Raw genomic sequence first — 22,788 nt, 5'->3', positions numbered from 1 at the left:
GTCACCAGGAAAGTGTGTGGAGGGGAAGAACAGAGGGCCGGAGGAGCCCGGGCACTGAGGGACAGGTAGAGGAAGTGAATCTGACAGACGCAAGGGGCAGAGAGAAGCAGGAGGAGAGCCGGGAGGCTGAGGGAGGGGAAGATGGGGCGTGGAGCCTGGGACTGTGCCTGGCCCGGAGCAGGTACTTGTGGAAGGAGCGAGTGAGGAGAAACCAGTGGGGGAGCCTGAGCTCCAGGCAGCAGGGGTCACTGATGGGGGCATTTAGAGGATAAGCTGAACAACTGTGAGATGTTCGGAGGGCGCCTTGGAAGGGAGGAGGGGTGGGAGGAGGTCTGAGCGGAGGGGGCCGCCTGGGCCCAGCCTGGTGGGAGGGAAGCCCTGCTGAATGTGAGGAGGCCAGCTTGCCCTAAACGTTGGGAAATATTGGCCGGGGGTCCTGTTGGAATGTGGGCCAGACTGGGGGGGGGGGGGACGGGTGCGACTGGGAGTGGAATATAAATAGGAACAGAGTCGAGAGATGCTGGGAAAGCCTCCCCTCCTGCCCTCCCTGCTCCTGAGACTGAGAGGTCCCCAGGGATGCTAGCACTTGATGTTAACAAAGATCCCGTGACAGACCACCATGAAAGCTGGGCTTCTTCCGTGGATGAGGGACAGGGTGGGTGAACTCCTGGGTGAACTCTCCTCCTTTTTATCGTGTGGAAGCTGGTGGGCACCGGCCTCTAAACTTCAGCAAATGCAGAGGACACAGGTGTGAGCTGTTTCCTTTGGGACTGAAGAAAAGGTTCCGGACCTTGGGATTTTGAAAACACTAGACTGGGGCCGCCTGGCCCAGTCGGTGGAGCATGCAACTCTCGATCTCAGGGTTGTGTGTTCAAGCCCCATGTTGAGTATAGAGATTGCTTAAAAATTAAATCTAAAAAACAAAACAAAAACAACAAAAAAATGAAAATGCTGGGCTAGGTGGCTGAGGGACCTTCCTTAAGGGTCTTTATTTTATTTTATTTACATTTATTTATTTTTGAGAGACGGAGCATGAGCAGGGGAGGGGCAGAGAGAGAGGGAGACACAGAATCAGAAGCAGGCTCCAGGCTCCGAGCTGTCAGCACAGAGCCCGACGCAGGGCTCAAACCCACAAACCGTGAGATCATGACCTGAGCCGAAGTTGGATGCTCAACCGACTGAGCCACCCAGGCGCCCCATCCTTGAGGGTCTTTAATGGAGCCTGCTGAAAGGAGCGGGCTTCTCACCTGGCAGGGGAGGCGGGCCCGGTCTCGAAGCAGGACAATGTGGGGACAGGTCTTGCCTACACTGCCCCTTGCTGTAGCCTCTGGTCTGGGATGTTCTGCCAGGACTAGAACTGGCAGAAGGGCACCTTGTCCCATCGTATCACTTGCAAATTCAGAGCCTCCCTAAAGATTGCAGACTAGACTTAGCTGGGTCTCAAAAAGGGTCAAAAAGAAAATACGAGAAGATGATACATGAGCCTCCATTCCTTGAACCGTAAGAAGCCAAAGAGAGCAACAGAGAGTGAATATCAGCAGGGTTGGTGTGGGGCCCACACAGAGGGGCTAGAAGTGGGCAGGCAGGGGGTCAGGAGGGGTCAAGGTCAAGGTCTGATCCCGGATAATGCACCTGACCTGTGAGGCACTGGGAGTCTGCCCCTGAGGGATGGGAACCCATGAGGAGGGTCCAGGCCCTGTCATCCCCCCTTCCCCACAAGCCCTGTAGGCCCCAATGGATGGTGTTTGGTTGGAACCCCCCCCCCCCCTTAGGACTTTCTCCATCACCAGTCTAGCCATCATGGTGGGTCATCAGCCCAAGTAGAGACCTCTGCCGACCTCACTGAGGGAGTTGTCGTGGGGCAGGCAGCTTCCCCCCATGCCTCAGTGGCCCCCTGGCCCCCACCACTGCCATCAGTGGAGGGCTAGAGAAGGAAGGTTCGGTTACAGCTGAGGCCTCGAGGCCAGTGAGCAACGGACAGTCTCCTGGCTGTTCCTGGCTGTTCTCTTGTCTCTGAACAGCCCCTAGAACTCAGAAGTCACACCTTCCAGGTACTCCCTCACTGATCGTTTGAGGGCTCGCTCAGTGCCAGGCCCTGGGGGTGTAATGACGAGTCAGACCCAGTCCTTGCCCTAACAACTCACAGGCAAACTGGAGAAGCAGACAGGTGAACAGGAACAGTACAGGGTGCCAAGTGCTCTGCTTGGGGACGGCTGGCATGCCACAGGCTGGGGCCAGTGGGCTTTCCGGTTGGAGGAGAAGGGAGGACCGTCGCGGAGGGCCTCGTGGAAGAGTCTGCGCCTCTGTCAGGCCTTGAAGATGTGAGCGTTTCCCTGGCTTTCCCTAGTCCCTGGCCCACCAGTCCTGCCCGTGTTCCAGTTCCCACTGAGAGTCAGGAGAACCAAGGAGGAGCGACGTTCCGGGGGACTAGGGCTGGTTGATTGGGCCGCAGGGCTCTCTCTGGTGTGCCCGGAAGGAGGGCAGGGCCAGGCTCACCCCCATTGTGCTCGAGGCCTACCTGCTTAGAGTAGAGCTGGCCTGATGAGAAGAACCACTTAGAATCAGGGCCTTGGCTGGGCTGGATGTAGGAAGAGAATCACATATGCCTCACACAGAGAGAGCACCCTGGAGGTTCAAGGGGACCTTGGTGGGTGGAGGGAGGACAATGGGCCTCGTCCCCATTATAGCTGCAGAGGGAAGAGCTTGAAACAGGCCATTGGGGTGCAGTGGCCCGATGGTCTCATTCACTCCACGAACACGGACTGAGCACCTTGTAGGTTCCTTACCCTGTGTAAGATGCTGGGAAAACAGCTCACAGAGCCCCTGCTCTTGTCCCGAAGGACATCACAGTCTAGGGACAGATGTTCACAGGCTGGAATGGGAGCAACAAGGAGGAAGCATCCCATTTTACCTAAAGGAAGGAGGTGCGGTCACATGTGACTTTCCAGGGAAAGCAACACTGGAGTTTAGAAGCAGTCTTACCAACCCTCCATATGGGGGGTTAACTCCATAACCCTCCAGGGAGGGGTGAGAGCCGAGACTCCAGAGGGAGACAGATCAAAACACAAGAGGCCTAGTTGGCTGGGCCCTGGAGTTTGGACTTTTGTCTGAGGGCAATGTTATTTTGAAGGATTTTAAAGAGGAGAGTGATATTGTCAGAAAGTAGCCAAGAAAGTTAAGTCTGGCAGCTTCTTGGCAGTTGGATCGGGGATTAGGTATTCTCTCCACTTAGCGGACAAGGAAACTGAGGCATGGGGGGGTCTTCCCAGGTCACGGTGCTGGTAGGTGGGAGAGCTGGGGTTTCTTCCATACTCCGAGCGGCAGAGAATTTCGGAGAGCAGGCCTGGACAGCATGTGGCCCTCACTCTAGGACACTTCCATCAGGTGGGACCCTGCAGGGGTAAATGGTGCATCTGTCCAGAGAGCAGAGGCCCCCCTGAGCCCCAGACACTTCACCTCCTGACCATGCTTCCTGCGGGTCAGCTCGGCTGGCTCCCGGAAGGCCTTCCCCGCCTGCTTCCTGCATTCCAAACAGAGGCTGCGGGCAGCGTCTGTTCACTGGCAGGGCGGCTGTGGGCCTATCTGTCCTCCTCGAGGCTGGCCACCCAGAACGCGCCAGGCTCCCAGCCTCCCATCCAGGCCGGAGCTGGGGCGGGGGTGAGGTCCGTGATGGGGGCTCCGGGGCTTCTGCTGTGGCAGCAACTCCAGGCAGCCGTGGGGTGACTGGCGGGCCTGAGGTTTGTCACAAGCCGGAGAAACCGAAGCCCCACGCTGTGCAGGGCAGGGGCAGCCAGAGGAGGGCAGAACAGGTAATATCTGCAGGGCTCCCTGAGGCACGCTTCTCCCTGGGAACAGGGCATGTCTCTGAAGTCCCAGCTCATGACGGCTGCAAACTTGCTCGGCCGTGGCCTCTTGTTCTTTTGAAACCCGCCCAAAGCGGCCGAGTGACCGGGATTGGGGGCAGGGAGCGAGCAGCAGAGGGTGCCCTGAGGATCCTGGCCAGTGGGCAGCCTTTGAGACTGAGGCTCAGACCCTCTGGGCTCCAGAAAGTGGGCAGTTGGGAGTTCTGTCCTTGGAGCCCTGCCCCCGGGACCACGGAGACAGGGATCTAAAAAAGAAAAGAAAACGGGACGAAACCAGAAGAGGGGCTGGGAGAAGCATCTGACTTGTTCCTGGAACCCAGTAGGTGCTCACCACGTGCCTGTCTGCTGTATGTCACCGGCACCGGGCAGAGAGAGCAGAGCACCCTTGTGGGAGAGGCACTTGAAAAGTCCTCACTGTGGCCCTGGGAGATTATGCGCGTTCTGGGACTGTGTCCATCACAGGGCCGCCCGGTGGCCCTGGGGGTTCGGGGAAGCCTTGGAAGACCCCAGGCCTGAACCGTGTGCAGGGGGTACAGGTGCTGGAGCCGAGCTAGGGTTGTGGGGAGCGGGGAGAGCAAAGCCGGGGAGCAAGGGGGCTGGATCGAAGGACCTTGGGTGCAGGCTGCAGATTGGGGCTTTATTTAGGGAGAAGGCAAAGGGCTTCTCGGAAGGGTTTGCTGAGAGGAATCTCAAAGCCTGGCTCCCTGGAGGCTAAGGGATGGAGCTGACCCCTACCTTCCACGTTAGTCTCACTTCCGTGAGGTGGACGTTCCTACCCAGCTTCCCTGGATGCTCTGCCAACCTCCTCTGCCTCCATAGCTTCCCGGTAAGGGCCCAGCAGGTGGTAGGCGGGGGGGGGTCTGGGAGAGGTTGTCCTGGGGTCGGGGGCAGCAGGCGGTGCCCGGACTACCTGTGCAAAGGGCCTGTGGACCGGCCTGGCCTGCTGTGGGGAGCTTTCTCCCCTCTGAGGACCGGGGTCCTCTGCCCTGCGTGGCTTTGGAGAGTTGTATCAGTCTGAGCAGGGGTGGGGGGCGGGGGGGGACCCTGCCTGCCTGGCCTGTCCCTCTTTGTCAGGGGATTCAGGCCTGTAGATAGCTGGCGGGCTCCTGCCTCCTGCCCCTCTTCCATCCGGGGTCTCAGAGCCCTTCACAGGCTGTAAAGAGGTGTGCGAGGGACGTGTCTGATGAGCTTGATCTGGGGCCTCTCTTCCGGCACTTCCTTGCATCTTAGCAGGGGCTTGAGAGAAGACTAGAGAAGAGCTGACATCTCCTAGTGTCTTCCTTGTGCGGGCTGCACCGTGTCCGGGTGCTCCGTGCCTGCACACAGGTGCCCACTGGACATCAACACTTGCCCCAAACCCAGTTCCTGGGCTTCCCTCCAGAACCTCCATCCCAGCTTTGCTCACCTGCACCGATGGCCACCCCATCCTTCCACGTGCTCCAGCCAGAGCCCTTCAGGGTCCCGCTTGACTCCCTTCTGTCACCCCCTGTACAAATCCGTCCGTAAATCCCTTTGGCTCCACCTGCAAGATGTATCCAGAAGCCAACCACTTCCACTGCTCCCACGCTGGTCTCAGCCACCACCATCTGTCACCTGGATCTCTACAGGAGCCTCCTGACTAGGCTCCCCGCTTCCTTCCTTGCCCATACGGTCTGTTCTCAACACAGCAGCCAGAGGTACCCTGTTAAAATCTAAGTGGGATCATGTCAGTCATCTGCCAGAACCTTCCTGTTCCCTGTGGGGACCAACACCATCTGCTCCGTGCTCGTCCATGGCCTCCTCTGCAACCACACTGCTGTTCCTAGAGCACACTAACACTTCTGCCTCAGGACCTTTGCACCTCCTGTTCCGCACTGATCTGCTCCCCCCCCCAGGTTCGGCATGACTAACTCCCTCGCCTTCACCTTCTTGGAATTCTTCCTAAGGTGTCGCTTCCCCATGGAGACCTTCCTGACCACCCTGTTTCAGGTTGCAACACCCCACCCCCACACCCCATCCTTCTTTGCTACTTCGTTTTCCTTCATTGCACTTGTCGCCATCTAACATCCTGTGCATTTATGTATTTGTTTGCTTGTCTGCTGCTCCCCACCATTAAAATATAAGTACCATGAGGGCAGGAACTATGTCTGTTTCTTTCATAAATGGATTCTCAGGGTCTACAACAGGGCATGGCATGTAGTAGCTGTTCAATAGATACTTGTCAAATGAAGGACCAGAACCAAAGCTAAAAGAGATCATAGAACATCACTGCCACCATCCAGCCCTGCTAATGTAACACCAGGATTTGAATTTGGTTTTTAATTCGGGGCGGGGGTGGGAGAGACCCGGAACAGGAAACAGCACTCACAGCCTCGTCCATAGGGAGGGGTGGGGCGGGGAGAGCTCCCCTTAAGAGAAGCAAGGAGCCGTGTGGTCACGGAGTCTGTGCGCTCGGCAATGACCAGGAAGTTGCCGCATGATTTTGAGCAAGTCAGCCCTCATCTTGGAGCCTCAGCGTCCTCCCTGCCTGGGCCAGCAAGGGGGTTGCCGTGGTGGATCTGTAAGTGCTGCGGCTGACATTCCAGAAGTTCAGCCCTTCATCACTGGGTGCATGGTGGCCTCTGGGCAAGTGTCGGTTTCCTCCCGGCCAGTTCCTCCTGTGCTGCCCGCTTCTCTGGCCCCAGCAGGAAGCTCCGGGCTGGCCGGTGTGTGCCCGGGAGGAAGTGACAGCAGGTAGGCTGAGAGCTTTAGGCTTCCCTGGCAGGGGGTGCAGGAGGGAAGGCCTAGTTGGGCATCTGCTTGTGGAGGGTCTACCCCACAGTTCCTGAGGGGGGCCCTTCTGCTTCGACATGCCCCCCCCAGACAGCCCAGCCAGGCCAGCATCCCCCACGCCCATCCCCCTCCTCCCCTGGCACCAGTTGCACGAAGGCAGCCCCAGATGGCTCCCTGGCCCAGGGACAAAGGCCACACTGTGCCCGGCCTTGGGCCGGCCGCAGGCTGGGTCACACTGAGCCCTTCTGTCCCCAGATGGGGGTGAGGGGCAGACAGCACCAAGGTGACAGGCCTTTTTCCTGTCTCCCTTCCCCCTTGACCCCCAAATCTGAAGAGCCGATTCTCTCAAGGGAAAAGCGACAGAGCCATCTTATGTCTTGAGCTGGGGAACAACTAACCATTCACCACTCCGTCTGCCCTGTCACACCCAAGACCCTGTCCGGCTCAATGCCCCGATTGTCCCCAGCAGAGAGAGACGTCCACTCTCTGCTGTGGCCACCACCCCTGCCGCCTGCTCCACTGTCACCATCAGAAAGTCCATCGTTACATCTGCCCTCTATCCCTCCTGCTACAGTGACAATCACTTCCTCTGGGTCCCGAGTGGGTGGAGAACAGCCGGTCCCCGTCCCTCCGCATCGCGTGGCCCTGCATTCCTGCTTGAGAAGCCGTCCTCTGCTTCACCCTCCTTCCAGCTCCCACCCCACCCTCCACCCCACCCTAGACCCAAGCCGGTGGCTCCTGGCTCCTAACTGAAGTGAGGGGAGAGCAGGAGCAGGTGCGAGTCTTGCAGAAATTGGGGGCCTCCCTCCCCGAAGGCCTTTAATGAGCCCCCCTTCCCTACAGACAAGAGCAAGGGCATAAGATTTATGGCAGCTACTGGTGGATTCCTGAACACAAACCCAGCATGCCATCCCATAAATCCCAGACTGCAGGACGGCTTTATGGGGGAGCCCTGTTTTTAGGAGGGGGCGTGACTAGTCCCTCTTGGCAGAGCTCAGACCTCAAGGAGCCAAGTGACTGCCCCCCCTCCACTGCCGCGAGGCCCTAGGATAACGATGACCAAGCCTGGGGCATCAGTCTACAGGGCAGACATTCCTCTCCCTTCTGTGCGGTGGTGGTTGGCAGGGAGGGGTGGGGGGTCTGCTGCTTTACTCGGCATGCCTTCCTTCTGCCCTCCTGCACCTTCCCAGCTCTGAGGATTCCCCATCAGGACAGAAGCTGGAAACCGGGGTGAACTACCATCCCTTACCTGGACATCAGATGCTTTTCACCATGGCTCCGTGTCCAGAGCACTGGGGATGCTTCTTTAAAAAAAAAAAAAAAAAAAAAAAAAAAAAAATTCGTTTTCCCAGTCCCCATTCTCCATTCCAGACTCTGAGGGTGAGACCCAGGAATCTGAGTTTTTAAAAATACTCCCTTGGTGCTGCTAACGTTCAGCCCGCTTGGTAAACAATGGACCTGTACGGTGGGGACATCTCCGCTCTCCTGTCCTGCTTGGGAATGGGAGGCCACAGGTAGGACGCGTCTAGATCTTCTTGTCCCCGGAACCCATATGCCGCCGCTATCACGAAACTTCTATCGCGGGACACCCCCTCGCCCTCAGCTGGCTGCCACTACAGCGTGAAGTGGGGTGGCTGCCCTCTGGGAGCTTCCCGTCTGTGAGTCCTACAGAAGGCACCAGGGGCGCCCGGGGGGGCTCCGTCGGTTGAGCATCGACTTCGGTTCAGGTCATGATCTCACGCTTCGTGGGTTCGAGCCCCGCGTCGGGCTCTGTGCTGACAGCTCGGAGCCTGGAGCCTGCTTCGGATCCTGTGTCTCCCTCTCTCTCTGCCCTTTGCCCTCTTGTGCTGTCTCTCTCTGTCTCAAAAATAAATAAACAAAAAACCAAAACCTTTCCTGATAGACACCCATCAGTGAGTGGTCATTGGACTCCACTGAGGGACTCACATATAGTAACTGCTTGTTTTTAAATTTATAGATGGGGACTTAACGATGATTATGGTGTGCCCAGTTCTGCCACTTTGTGCAGGTGTCTTAAGGACATCATACTGACAGAAAACTGGTAATGCCATGAAAAAGTAGTCTTTTTATGTTGTATTTCATATGTGCGTTACTTAAATTTTTATTAAGGTTGATAAATCTTGTGCTGCTCAACTGAAAATTTTTCTGACTTGCCTTAAAACTAAGATAAATTCTTTGTTCGGATCCTTAAAATTTTGCACTATAGTTTTGTGTTAATGTGTTGATAACCTAGAAAGTGTAAGAATCTGGATTAAAATACGGAGTTTAGCTCTGCCTCAATGGACTAAATTCCTTTGTGCATTTATTCTATGATGACAGATTTTAATAGAACGTATGTGATTAGAAAATACATTGGTCCGTCCTTAATGTTATTCTTTGTAAACTAATCAGAATGAGCTTTTGACGTTGATTTTTAAAAATTAGTCTTGTCGGGACACCTGGGTGGCTCAGTCGGTTGAGCGTCCGACTTCGGCTCAGGTCATGATCTCGCAGTTCGTGGGTTTGAGCCCCGCATCGGGCTCTGTGCTGACAGCTCGGAGCCTGGAGCCTGCTTCGGATCCTGTGTCTCCCTGTCTCCCCGCCCCTCCCCTGCTCACGCTCTGTCTCTGTCTCTCTCTCAAAAAAAGTAAATAAACATCAAAACAAATTTTTTTGTTTAAAAAGCAGAAGGCAGGCCCGAGATGGCAAAGAGCCATGGAGGAGCGGCTGAGGTTGGCTGGCAGGAATGAGCTTAGGGATGGAGAACGGGAAAGTCCAAGCCTGCTGGGCTTTGCCAAGGAAGCTGGTAGAAGAGCTTCTGATACCTTCTCATCAAAGGTGTCACCAGCCCGAGTTCCTTGAGAACACAGGCCGCACTTTACTCGCCATCGTGACCCCCGTGCCTTAGCACAATGCCTGGACACAGTAGGTGCTCAGTCCTCATTTGCTCAGTCCTCACTGAACTAAGTGAGCCTCCAGGACCCGCTGACAGAGATGGGCTCGGTAGGCAGTGCAGACCTGAGACCTCTACGCTGAGACCTGCCGGCCTGAGGAAAGAGGGCCTGGCCACCCCCAGTCTCTGGGCTCAGGGTTGCTGCAGGGCCACGACTCAGGTGCATTTGGGGGCAGCCAGGAGCCAGCAGGCCCAGGGAAGGGACCCTTTCCAGGCTGGCTGAGGACAGAGGATGATCATTAAGCAAAGCAAACGTGTTACTGACCCATAATCCCTTAAACCGGGAGGATTCCGGAGGGGTCTGGTTGCCTCGGCAACGGGGGTACTGGCTAGTGACGGGCCGGAGAGCATCCCCTGGGGATGGGCTGTGCCTGGTGCTTGGGTAAAAGCTGGGTAAAAGCTGTGCAGGGTGCCCCCCTCCCATCACAGGACTGGCCCTGGGTGTCTTCTTGGCAGGCGTCAGTGGGGCCCTTGTGAGGCCTCCCAGTCCCCCTGCAGCTGAGGGAGGTGTGGGCAGAGCGGGATGAGGGCAGCCACACCGAGAGCTTATGAAATCATGGAGGAGAGCAGGGAGGGGGTGATTTGGGGGAAGCGAGGTGGGCCAGCCCCGCTCTGGTTTTCAGGGCAGGATAGAGAAGAAAGTGTCTGTAGGAAGAAGCAGTCTTACTGGGTGGCTGGGGGTGTCCCCTCACTCAGAGGGCAGGAGGGCTGGGGAGCCACAAGGAGGGAGCCCTTTCTGGTTGGGACAGGGGCCTTGGGGGTGAGCCTAGCAGCCCACCCTCTTCCCCCATTGTGTTCTCTGCAGTGGACACCCTGCCGCCCTCGGGGCTCTGGCGAGGGACGAGCCCAGCCTCCTGTCCCTGGGGCCCTCTTTTTCCGGCAAACTTCTGTGTTTCCCCTGAGACCTTCAGCTGCTCCTGACCTCCCTCCAGCTGGAGAGATGGGGCCGGGCCCGCTCAGATGCATATGTCCCCTCCCTTGTCCCTTCCTTCTTTTCTCCTGTCTCCCAGGGACCTAGGACAAGCCAGAGAGGGACCTCCAGGTGTCAGTAGCACGATGAAATGGGAGTTGGGGCCAGATTCTGTCACAAAGCTGTAGGCAGAGCTGATGTTCAGCTTGTGGGCGTCAATCAGTAAGGCTTACTGGCTGTTCGCATACTCAGGCTCTCACATACAAGTTGGTAAAGAGCTATTTGGCCTGAGCGTCACCGAGTTCTGGTCCCCTTGCTGCCACTCGAGACCTCTTTTGAGAACCTTCTAGACCTCCAGCAGCTAAAAGGTTACCATCTGGCCCCGGTGAGGCCCCCAGGGTCCTGCTGGCACATCGTGCGGCTATTATGAGCAGTACTTTGCTATACTGATTGATTCATGGTGTGACCGTCTCCCCCCGGGGGCAGGGGATCCTGGGGGAACGAGATTCACAGGGAAGAAGAGGGCTGCTAGGTCCTCCCCTCTGGGGGCTCGAACTTTGGTTAAGAAGATGCAACCCCAGCTTCTGGATGCAGGGCCCCAGAGCTCGAGGGGCAGACGGAGACCAAGACCCAGAATTCACATCTGGTGTCAGCACGGACCCGGTGCCGTGTCCTCACCTGCCCTTCTCCCCTCTCCCGTCTTAGGCCCTGCTGCCTGGTCCCTGCTGACCATGAACAAGATGAAGAACTTTAAGCGTCGTCTTTCCTTATCCGTGCCCCGCACAGAGACCATCGAGGAGTCCTTGACCGAGTTCACAGAGCAGTTCAACCAGCTCCACAACCGGCGCAATGAGGGTGAGGTGTCTGCCCCCCCACCCCCGCCCCATCCTTGATGCTCCCCCACGGCCCCTCCTGGCCCGTCCTGACCACGCCCTCACTGCTGGGGAAGGACAGAGGTGGGGCAGCAGACTCCCCTCCCCACCCCTCCCCTCCCTCCGGGGCAGAGGGCCGGGATGGGCAACTCATGCCTCTGCTCTCAGACCTGCAGCTCAGTCCTCTCGGCAGAGACCCCCAGCCGGCGTCCAGCACCTTCTCCCCGACAGACAGCGGGGAGGACCCTGGGCAGCTGTCCCCGGGCATGCAGTACCGGCGGCAGAATCAGCGCCGCTTCTCCATGGAGGTGAGGGGCCCAGGGCTCTGCCCTGTGCAGGTGACAGACGCGTCTACAACGTATGCCCAAGGAGGGTGGTTGCGTGGGAGCCAGACTTCATGGGTTCAAATCCCAGCTCCGCCACTATTCAGCTCTGCGACCTTGAGCAAGTTTCTCAAGCACTGCATACCAGTCTCCTTGTGTCAAAATGGCCATCGTGGAGATTAGGCAAGTTAATATATACCAAGTGCATAGAACAGTCCCGGTACATGGCAAGGGCTGGACAATTTGACTATTGTTCTTGTGACCCGTATGCATGTGCCCAAGTAAATGAAAAACAGGCTTACAGAATCACAGCGTCTGTAGGAACCTCATTCCGTAGATGGTTATACTGCAGCCCAGAGAGAGGAAGGGACCTCCTAAGGTCACACAGCAACCCCTGTGTGTTCACATATGTCTCTGAGCACATCTTTGAAGCAGCTGTGAGCCTGGGGCCACAGTCCATGGTTTGGCCCTGCTGGGATTGCTGTACAGGAAAGCCGGGCCCTGGGGGAAAGGCAAGGGTCCCACAGCACGAGGTAACCTGGAGCAAATGCTAGTGTCCCTGTCTCATCCCGGCCACGTAGGACATCAGTAAGAGGCTCTCTCTGCCCATGGACATCCGCCTGCCCCAGGAATTCCTGCAGAAGCTACAGCTGGAGAGTCCAGACCTGCCCAAACCGCTCAGCCGCATGTCCCGCCGAGCATCCCTGGTGAGTCCTAAAAGGGTCAGAGGTCACCAGGGTGGACCATCCTCTCCCCAACTTGGATACATCAGTCCTCGTTTTGAGGGTCCCAGCTGAGGCCTGCAGTAGTCTGTGGGCCTCCAGCGCCACCTGCTGGCCTCAGGAGACTCACAAACCTTGTACTTGGTCAACATCCCTTCCCTAGAGGAGTCCCTCTGGGCCTGGCCCTCTCTGGGCCCCAGGATCTCCACTGGGGTGAGATCCATAGACCAGCTGTCACGTGCTTTCCAGTCGCGGACGCTTATCAGATTTCCTTGGGAGCATCTTGCAAAAAACATGGACTCTGGTCCCTGCTCCAGATACCTACAGAACTAGACTCCGGGTGGTGGGGTCCAGGAATCTTGTTGTTAAGGGTCGGGTACCACTGAGCTAGAGAAGGTATGCCGATGAGAGAGGCTGCCGGGGAGGCGGGTTCTGAACTGGGTCCTGAAAGGCACAGTTCCTGCCCAGGGGGAGCTGGTCATCCGAGCAAGGCGGAGACAGACAGTGAGAAGGTGTGCGGCAGTCCCATGTGCCCCAGCCCTGGCTCCACACCCTCCACTGCCAGGGGCGGAGGGAACTCTTACTTCCAAGGCTCCTTCCTTTATCACAGGGATAGAGGGGAGAGGCCAAGAGGCAGGATTTGTGGCTGCCCTCATCCCCGCTAGCCTCTGTTCTTCCCTCTCACCAATGGGGGTCTCATTCCCTTCCCTCCCGGAGGCTGGTTGGGGGGGTGTCACGTATGTGGGGCTACTGGGGCCTTGAAGCTCACAGGACCCTGTGTCTCTCCCTCTCAGTCAGATATCGGCTTTGGGAAACTGGAAACATACGTGAAACTGGACAAACTGGGGGAGGTAAGAGACCGGGCAGGACGCTCAAGAGCAGGGTCAGCATCTTCCTTGCCCTCCCTGCCTTCTCACTGCCCCTGCCCCACAGAGGCGCACCATTTTGGCCGGCCAGTCTGGCCCAGCCTTTTGCAGGCATTGAGGGGGGCCCAGGTCCTGGAGGACATTGAGGACACAGTGGTCCGTGGGCTCTGGGCATAATCCAGCCTTTTTTTTTTTTTTTTTTTTTGCCTGAAAGTACTTCTCTGGATTCAAATCCCTGCTCTAGCATTTGCTAGCTCTGTCGCCTTGGCCAGTCGTATGACCTCTCTCTGCCTTAGTTTCTTCCTCTGGAAATGGAGATGCAATTGCTCTGCCGCCTAGGGTTGTGAGGCCGGAACAGGTTACTATAATAAGCTCGTGTGCACCCTTAGTGCCCGGCACACGGTAAGCACTGGGTGCCGTCCGCAGTTTCTGTTACCACTCTTGGTGTCAGAGCCTTGGGGTGGGCGGAGGTCTACAGACACAGCCCTCTCCCTCCCGGAACCCAAAGAGGAGACCGACCTGTAAACGTCGACACGAGGAAGGGCAAAACTGGTGTTAGAATAGAAGGGCGCCTCGCCTACTGGGGGCCTCGGGGGAGGACAGTGCATCCTGAACAGGGAGGAGGGAGGGAGAAAGTCATAGAGAGGTGGCCCTCGGAGGAAACAGAGAATAGCAGTGAAAGGAGAAGAAGGACGAAGGGCCCAGCCCAAGCGGAGGCACGAGGGGGAGGGTGCTGGACAGAGGACTGTGGGCCCTGAGTGTGGCTGGTGCGGCTGGGGTTCTTGTCCCCAGGGTACCTATGCCACAGTCTTCAAGGGGCGCAGCAAACTGACAGAGAACCTCGTGGCCCTGAAGGAGATCCGGCTGGAGCATGAGGAGGGGGCGCCTTGCACCGCCATCCGAGAGGGTACAACGTCCTAGGGTCCTGCGCTCCTGGGGGCTCCTGGGAGGAGGGCTTCATTGACCTGATCCCCAGTGGGAGCTTGGGGACAGAGGGTCATTGCTGCGGGGGGGGGGGGGGGGTCCCGAGGCTGATCGCGGGAAGAGAGGGAATGAGGGGTTTGTGGGGCCCCAGGGACCCAGGTGGGCCTGTCACCCCACAGTGTCTCTTCTGAAGAATCTAAAGCATGCCAATATTGTGACGCTGCATGACCTCATCCACACGGAGCGGTCTCTCACCCTGGTGTTTGAGTACCTGGTGAGTTGGGCTGGGGCTAGCGGCTTCTCCTTTCAGTGGTAGGGGTGGGGACAGCGGGAGGGGGCAGCCCAGGCCTTGTTCTAGAACCAGGTTCTCAGATGCTCCCATGCGGGAGTGGGCCAGGGGGGCTTAAAGGGCAGCTCGAACTTGGGCTCTGCCCAGGGAGGGGTTTCCGGCCGGGGGTCAGGACAAGTCAGGGTTGAGCCAGGCTCTGTGTTCCAGGACAGTGACCTGAAGCAGTATCTGGACCACTGTGGAAACCTCATGAGCATGCACAATGTCAAGGTGAGGGCCTCAAGGAGGGCCGCCTCCCCTCTGATACCCTATCTTGGCACCCACCTGTTTTCAAGCCCAGTGTGGGAACCCACGCTCACCAATAGGGGCCCAGCTGCTGAGGTTGCTCAGACCTTCAAGTGTATGAGGGTTGGGGCGCCTGGGTGGCTCAGTCGGTTGAGCGTCCGACTTCAGCTCAGGTCATGATCTCACGGCCCGTGGGTTCAAGCCCCGCATCAGGCTCTGTGCTGACAGCTTGGAGCCTGGAGCCTGCTTCCGATTCTGTGTCTCCCTCTCTCTGTCCCTTTCCCCGTCACGTTCTGTCTCTTTCTCTCAAAAAATAAATAAATGAACGTTAAAAAAAAATTTCAAATGTATGAGGGTGTGCAAGGTCACTGCCATTCGGGGTAAGCACCCTTCTCTACCCCACCAGTGCAGACACACACCCTCTACCACCATCTAGCTGTTGACATAGAATCCCCCCGCCAGCTCCGAGCACCACTTTCCCATCCGTCAAATGAGTGTATGGATAAAGGGAGGCTTCTGGAGAAGCGTAAAAGGATGAGTGACCTCTTCTGGTCATTGTTAAAGAATCAAGGGCACACCTCCCCGCCCAGGCCCTTCCTGGCCCTTCGTGCCCCACCCTCCCACCCCCAGCTCCCAGGCCAGAGAACTCTCTGGCCTCCAGCACACCTGATGCCCTCCTCTGTGGATGCGATCCCCTGGGACAGACGGAGCCCAGGATGGGGAGCAGCGTGGGTAGAACACGAGGTTGCTCTTCTCCAGACACCTCGCTGCCCCTCCGTCCCTGCCCCATCCCCATCCGAGCCGTGGGGCAGAGACGCAGGGTCTCCCACGTGGGACACGCTGTGTCCTTCACTCACCGTCCGCTTCCCCTCCTCCCGCAGATTTTCATGTTCCAGCTGCTCCGGGGCCTCGCCTACTGCCACCACCGCAAGATCCTGCACCGGGACCTGAAACCGCAGAACCTGCTCATTAGCGAGAGGGGGGAGCTGAAGCTGGCTGACTTCGGTGAGGGCCACGGCCCGGCAGGGCGAGGGGGGATCCGGCACGGTGTCCTCGGGAGGCGGGGGCTGTGGGGGAGGGAGATTCAGTGACATGTCTGTCCCCAGGCCTGGCGCGGGCCAAGTCGGTGCCCACGAAGACCTACTCCAATGAGGTGGTGACCCTGTGGTACAGGCCCCCCGATGTGCTGTTGGGGTCCACAGAGTACTCCACCCCCATCGATATGTGGTGAGTGAGCGCCGTGGGGCCAAGGTGAGGGGGGATTCACACCCCCACATTCCCTTTTGCGGCCTCAAGTCCCTCTGCAAAGAACTGCCTAACCTTTGACTAGAAGCCATGTGACATCCTGCTGAAGTAGCTGGATACGAAAAACTAAGTCTGGACTACCCCGGGGTTCCCCTGGCTCTAAACAGACCCTCCGAGGCTATGCTTCTGCAACATGCCCCCAGGGACCCCCAGGAGGTGACCAGAGGGTACGGTAGGCCTTCCAGAGTAAACGTGAGGAATCTCCCCCAAGCATCGGTTCTACTGAAAATTTCGGAAAGGATATATTGTTTTTGTGGGAAAATTAACACGCGTATGATTTGGGGTCGAATGAAAAACCAGCCCAGTTTTAAAGCTAAAACACAGGTTTCCGATGAATGGCCACTGTGCTCTGTGCCAGGGGTTCCCCAGGAGAGTGGATTTATGGACTTTCCTCTTCCGGTGGGGGCACACGTGGACAAAGCTTGAGACAGCACTGCTTAAGGATGCCACATGGGTGCAGCCGCAAACTCCACAGCGTGAGGGGAGAGCCGAGAGAAGCCCCAGAGAGAGGCCACGGTGGCGGATTGGGCTGTGCCAGCCTCCAGTGTCCCGGGCCGCCCACCCCAGAACCATGACCATTCGAGCCACCGTGGCAGGCAGGGCATCCTTGGTGCCCTGGTGGAGCAGCCCTAGGAAGGGCAGGTGCGAGGAGGCCCAGCCTGACGCCGCCCCTGCCCATTGCTCCCCGCAGGGGCGTGGGCTGCATCCACTACGAGATGGCCACGGGGAGGCCCCTCTTCCCCGGCTCCACGGTCAAGGAGGAACTACACCTCATCTTCCGACTCCTCGGTCAGTCTCCGGCCGCTCCCTCCCTCTCGCCACCAGGGGGCGCCAGGACTCTGTCCAGCCCAGGCGCCTAAAGGGACTGGGAAGAGGGGCTCCCCCTCGCTCTCAACCGGGCGGCCACCCCTGTGGCCTCGGCCCTTCTCTGCCCCCGCCTCCTTCGTTGCACCTTTCCAAGCTGCCCTTGGCCCTGGCCCCTCACCATGCCCTTCCCACCCCCTCTCGTCTCCCCAGGGACCCCTACGGAAGAGACGTGGCCCGGTGTGCTGGCCCTGTCGGAGTTCAGAGCCTACAACTTCCCACGATACCTCCCCCAGCCGCTCATCAGTCACGCTCCCAGGTAGCCGTGCCTCCCCACACCTCCTGGCCTGCTCGTGGTCCCGGCTGTCCCTTCTGGAGGTGGCCACACACACACACACACACACCCCACCCAGATCAGGCTTGTGCCCGCTCCGTTCTCGTGCAGGTTGGACACCGAAGGCATCCACCTCCTGACCAGCCTCCTCCTGGTGAGTGTGCGCCTGGCCGGGCCCAGGCAGCCAAATAGCGCCGAACCCCCGTGCCCCACGTGGGCCCTCCGCCAGAGCTCAGGCGTCTCCCCCATCTTCCACCCTGTCGCCCCAACCCAGGCCCAAGAGGGACTTGGGAGTGGGCGTGCTCTGAACTCGAACCTCAGTTCAGACCCACCTACTAGCAGTGTAGCCGTGGGCAAGTTCTAGCACTTTTCTGGGCTTCCTTTTCCTCAACTGCAAAGAGGAATTAATAATTCGTAGTTTTGAAGATGGTCACGAGGACAAATTGAGATCATGGAACACAGTATGCGACCTGTCGTGAAGTAAATACGCAGTGAAGGGTAGTTGGTGGTATCCCATGTTAATATTTCTATTATTGATGTTGTGGTCATGGTTGCTTTAGCGTCTGTGTTTCCATCCCAAGAGGAGGTCACTCTCTGGAAGTCCCGTTTCTGTCTTTCTCTTGGTAGTTGGAGACCCTAAGAGTGGAGACCTAGGACTGGCTTGGAGTTGGAGGCTGGCGGCTGACCCCGGGGGCTCCCGGGTTAGACTGCGGCCCCTCGCATCCTGGCCACCTAATTTAGTGCAGTAGCTGCATTACCCAGAGGGGTGCCCAGAGTCCCCAGCCAGGGCCCAATAGCCTACCCTCTGCCTTTCAGTATGAATCCAAGAGTCGCATGTCAGCAGAGGCTGCCCTGAGCCACCCCTACTTCCGGTCTCTGGGGGAGCGTGTGCACCAGCTCGAAGATAGTGAGTGTCTGGGGGAGGCTGGGGGAGGGGGACCAGGGTCACCCCGGAACCAAAGAAGGGGCAGTAGGTGTGGGCGGAAGAGCTGGAGCAAAGAGGCCCCAGGTCCCAGTCTAGCCGAGCAGCCTTGGGCCCGGGGCTTCTCTTCCCTGGGTTCTCGTCCGACACTAAGGGGAGAAACTGGGATCTAAGACACCGCCTGAAAGGCCCAGTCCTGAATGAAGGGGCTCCCCAGCCAGGAGGTGTGGGGGGCCACGGGCTCCAGGAGCAGGTCGCCCCTACCCAGCTCTCTCCCTGCCTTTTCCCTCCCTCGTCACAGCTGCCTCCATCTTCTCCCTGAAGGAGATTCAGCTCCAGAAGGACCCGGGCTACCGGGGCCTGGCCTTTCAGCAGCCAGGTAGGGGCTCCCCCACCACTCCCCTTATTGGAGTAGACCAGGCAGGCTGCTCCTCCCTCCGGAAAGACAGAGATGGGGCCCACCAGCCCCTCCTGCAGCGGGGAAATCAGCATGGCCTCCGCAACATGGGCCTTCCTTCGGGGAGCCCGTGGGGAGCGGGGAAGGGGCTGGCTTCCCTATCTCCTGCCCAGGCTTCCTCCTCCAGGGTGTCCCTTGTCAACTCCCACCCCAGACACAGCACTGACAAAGCCCTGATGAAGGTGCGTGCTCTCTCTGGTACATTCACACTCTGAATACTGTCACCTCCATACCATGTCTCTAGGACAGCTGAGGGGGTGACAGGTGCGTTATTCCAGTCCATCCTAAAACACCCCTTATAGCTGGTGCTTGTGTGTGTGTGTATATATTTTCTTAAGTAATCTCTACACCCAGCGTGGGGCTCAAACTCACGACCCCAAGATCAAGCATCACAGGCTCTCCCAACTGAGCCAGCCAGGTGCCCTGAAGTAGGTACTATTAATGCTGAATAATCCCATAATCACTGAATCTGAGGCATAGGGGAGGTGAAGTCACAGTTTCATGCGGCTAGTAAGTAACAGAGATGGGATTTGAACCCAGGACCTGCCGGCTTCTGAGACCATACTTTTGCTGGCTCTGTCAGAGTGGCACCGGAGCACGGCCGTCCCTCCCGATCTCGGGCCCCCTTCTGCCCAGGCCCCTCGCTGCAGCCCCACCTCTCCCCTCTGTTGTCCAGGACGAGGGAAGAGCCGGAGGCAGAGCATCTTCTGAGCCGTGACCCCCCTGCTGCGGCCCGAGAGACGAGAGGTCACAGTGAGCACAACCACAGGCAGGACGGGGCCTGCGTGGCCCCAGCAGGACTGAGGAGCAAGGGCTGATGGCTGGCCCAGAAGACCTCTGGCCACGGCTGTTTCCTCTTCCTGCTTCCCACATGCCTCCCCTGCAGCCTTCACCTACACACCACACCGTCTGTCACCGGCCCTGGAGCCGGGGCGGGAGCCGCTGTCCTAGGAGGAGACGAGGGGGCGGGGAGGGACCTCAGACCCTGTCTCACCCTGAAGTGCTCGGGCACCAGCGTGGGACCCACACAGGCGGGAGACTCCAGGGGCCAGACTGAGCACCGTGCCCAGGACATGGGCAGCACCGTGCCCCCCCCCACCCCTGCCCACACTTCACTCACCCTCTTCCCCTCTGAGAGCAGGAAGCGGCACGGCACCTTGTCTAGGACCCTGGAGTCCTGCGTGCCAATGTGTGTGCCAAAGCCCACCCCCCCCCCACTCGAAGGGAGGGTGTCCCTGGAGCAACAGAGAGAATAGCAGCCCACCCCCCCTTCTCCACACCCTCATCATGTTCCCATCCCCTCTCCTGGCCAGAGGCCCCATATGCTGCTGGAGTCCAGCTGAGTCCAGAGGTGGCCTGGTACCACCAGCTTCACTCTGTCACCTCAGCTGGCTCCCACCCCTCTTCCTGGTCTGAACGGGATTGCCTTAAATTGGCAGGTGGCAGAGCACTCACTGCCCTTGGAGCTCTGACCCAAGCTCCTGCCTGTCCACCCTTTCCCGAGAGCGGTTCCTGCTTATCGAGCCCGGGCGCTGATCAGCCGACCCTGGGCCAGGGTCCTGGGGGTGACACGCAGATATGCAAGGTCACCCTGACACTGGTGCCAGGCCGGCCTCGGCTCCTTGGGGCTAGCACAGCCCCTCCCCCCCCACCCCGTTCCCTCCTTCCCACCCCTGTGTCCCTATCCATGCTCCACCCAATCCTGGCACCAGCCTCCCCATACCTCTGCCCACCCCTCTCCCCAGAGGGTAGGGTGTAAATGCCACGGTCTGAGGTGGAGGAAGGTGGGATAGAACGCACAGGCTTTGATCCTGAGAGGCTGGGAGTATGAGGGGCCGCAGCCCCAAAGAAGGCGCCCTCACCACCCCTTCAGAGCACGCCTGTTGTATCCCCAAGGTCTCCTTAACACTTGGCTGAATCTCGAATGGCAAGGCCAAGAGGAGGCCAGGCCCGGCCTTGCTACACAAGACCCCTGCCCAGCCCGACCCCTCAGCCTGAGGGGCAGCCCTGGAGGGTCTTGGCCTCCCCACAAGTCCCTCCCTTCCTCCCCCACTGTACTGTGAATGTCCTGTGACTCAGCACAAAGACAGATAATATATTTAATTCATGTTGTACAGAAAGGAGCGAGCAGTCTGTACCGAAAAGCTGATTTTGACAGATTGATGCCAAAGATGGACGACTGAAGGCCCTTCTCCAGGCCTCGTGAGTGCGGCTGGGGCGTGCTTGTAGATGTATATATATATAAAGTGGACAGAGAGTTTGGTTTGTGTGGATCTCTGAGCCCACCCTGGGCTTGGGCGGGGTTCCCTGCACCCTTCCTGCTGGATTCCGGATGCTGCCGCCTCCAGGGCCGGAAGTCAGCTCTGGGTGTTGTGGGGTGGAGTGGAGGAGGCCTCTGCCCAGGGTGGTGGCTGGAGGGGTGGAGCCAGCCAGAGAGGGAGTCCCGGGGAGGGGTGCCGGCTGCTGTAGCTGACCCTCCTGCTCCTCCAACTGAACAGCTTCCTGACTAATTGGGAGGGAAGGAGGGAGGTTTAAGAGAGAGTTGACCTGGGGAATGGCCAAGGCCAGGGCACAGAACGAGGGTGAGCACCTCTGTCCTCCAGCCCAGCAGCAGTGTCCACAAACCCTGAATCCACCTTGTGCTGCCCAGACCGCCCCTCACCTCGGGTACACACAACCTTCTTGCACACACATCTTCCAAAGTTCCCAGCATCCTGCTCTGTCTTCCAAGTCAGCGTCCAGGCTTGTTCTCCCAAGAGCACTCGGAGAAGGCCAGCCCCAAACCGCACCTCCTGACTTTCCGTGTCCAGTGGCCTCATAGCCAGCCATAACCACTTTCCAATCCACTGACATCCTTGGCGTGGCTGCTTTCAGAGAAGGAAGCTAATGCTCAGGTTGGGTGATGTCTTCCAAGGTCATGAAAGTAAGCGGCAGACCAGGGCTTGGTTCCCAGCCCAGCACCACTTCTGCCCCCTGGACTTCCTCACCCTTTTCAGGCAGCCGGTCACCAAACTATAGGACAGTTAGTGCTTGTTGGGAGATGTAGTGGTGGGAATTCATATATTCATATATGAATATATGAATATGAGAGAGACCATGAGCCAGGGAGAGGGGCGGGGCGGGGGAGAGAGAGAGACTCTTAAGCAGGCTCCATGCTAAGCAACAGAGGGCTTGATCCCACGACCCTGGGATCATGACCTGAGCTGAAATCAAGAGTCAGACGCTCAACTGACTGAGCCATCCTGGTGCCCCCCAAGTCAGACTTTTTAAGCTGAGTGGGGGGTCACCTGGGTGGCTCAGTCGGTTAAGGGTCCGACTCTTAGTTTCCGCTCAGGTCATGGTCTTACTGTTGTGAGATCTAGCCCTGAATTGGGCTCTGTACTCACAGCACGGAGCCTGCTTGGGATTCACTCTCTCCCTCTCTCTCTCTGTCTCTGCCCCTTCAGTGAGCTCTCTCTCTCTCAAACACACACACACACACACACACACACACCAAAAAACAAAAACAAAACAAAAAGCTGAGTTTGGAAAGAGCCCAGACCTGATACTGATGAGACTCCCTACTACGTGCCAAGCACGTGCGGAAGCATCTCACCGACCCCTCACAACAGCCTGTCGCTCTCCCTGCTCTGCAGGTGAGGACAGTGAAGTTAACTGTCTTCCCCAGAGTCATCAAGCAAATAAGAATCCCAGGTCTGTCAGCCATATGAGCCATTGGTCTTCAAGGAGGGAAAGGAGCAGAGAGAAGGAGGTGTGGACAGTGCGGGGCCCTCGGAGCCAGGGGAGTCAGCACAAGGCAGGACTCCAGGCTGCCGCTGCTTTGCTGGAGCACCTCGCGAGACCACCGTTGTGGGCAGGCAGCGATGGCCACCAGTTCACAGAGGGGCCTGCCCCTTTAAGAGTTCCTGGGGGGGACAGCTGTTCTGTCTGTTGTGGAGGCTCACATGGGTGGGGGGGTATGTTGGAGGTCTATGGGGGGGGGCATCAAGGGACTCTGAGCTGCCCAAGAAAGCCTGGGGCCCCCAGCGACAGGTTCGCACCAGGCTTCGTATGTAGTTAGCGCTCCAAACCTTTCAGTGCAGAAGTGCTTCCGGAGAAGGCAGCTGGAGGGCCCGGTGAGTCTGGTTATGAGCTGTAGGGGCAGAGGGCGTCAGGCGCCATCACCTGGCTCTCTAGCGACCAGGCTAAACAACACAGGCACGTGTTTC

At 58.3% G+C, this 22,788-nt stretch overlaps 1 protein-coding gene across 1 annotated transcript in view; it reads left to right on the top strand.

The window, feature by feature from the left end:
• The window catches only part of CDK18 (cyclin dependent kinase 18), a 70,006-nt gene extending 50,660 nt beyond the window's left edge, over window positions 1-19,346 (top strand). The window contains exons 11-27 of the mRNA XM_047076441.1: window positions 5,738-5,831; window positions 6,527-6,575; window positions 11,183-11,332; window positions 11,518-11,657; window positions 12,254-12,379; window positions 13,189-13,245; window positions 14,053-14,167; window positions 14,364-14,458; window positions 14,681-14,743; window positions 15,640-15,763; window positions 15,865-15,985; window positions 16,755-16,852; window positions 17,081-17,186; window positions 17,313-17,355; window positions 18,018-18,108; window positions 18,425-18,502; window positions 19,257-19,346. Coding sequence (XP_046932397.1) covers window positions 5,738-5,831; window positions 6,527-6,575; window positions 11,183-11,332; window positions 11,518-11,657; window positions 12,254-12,379; window positions 13,189-13,245; window positions 14,053-14,167; window positions 14,364-14,458; window positions 14,681-14,743; window positions 15,640-15,763; window positions 15,865-15,985; window positions 16,755-16,852; window positions 17,081-17,186; window positions 17,313-17,355; window positions 18,018-18,108; window positions 18,425-18,502; window positions 19,257-19,291 — 1,585 coding nt within the window. The 3' untranslated portion in view covers window positions 19,292-19,346. The remainder of the gene's footprint in view (window positions 1-5,737; window positions 5,832-6,526; window positions 6,576-11,182; window positions 11,333-11,517; window positions 11,658-12,253; window positions 12,380-13,188; window positions 13,246-14,052; window positions 14,168-14,363; window positions 14,459-14,680; window positions 14,744-15,639; window positions 15,764-15,864; window positions 15,986-16,754; window positions 16,853-17,080; window positions 17,187-17,312; window positions 17,356-18,017; window positions 18,109-18,424; window positions 18,503-19,256) is intronic.
• The last annotated feature ends 3,442 nt before the right edge of the window (window positions 19,347-22,788 follow it).

The sequence above is a fragment of the Lynx rufus genome, unplaced genomic scaffold, assembly GCF_022079265.1.
Source record: "Lynx rufus isolate CCGP_SWC_20201006 ecotype Redwood Valley unplaced genomic scaffold, mLynRuf1.p SCAF_15, whole genome shotgun sequence".
Taxonomy (NCBI): domain Eukaryota; kingdom Metazoa; phylum Chordata; class Mammalia; order Carnivora; family Felidae; genus Lynx; species Lynx rufus.
The sequence above is the reverse complement of the archived record's forward strand: the minus strand, read 5'-3'. Positions and strand labels throughout refer to the sequence as shown.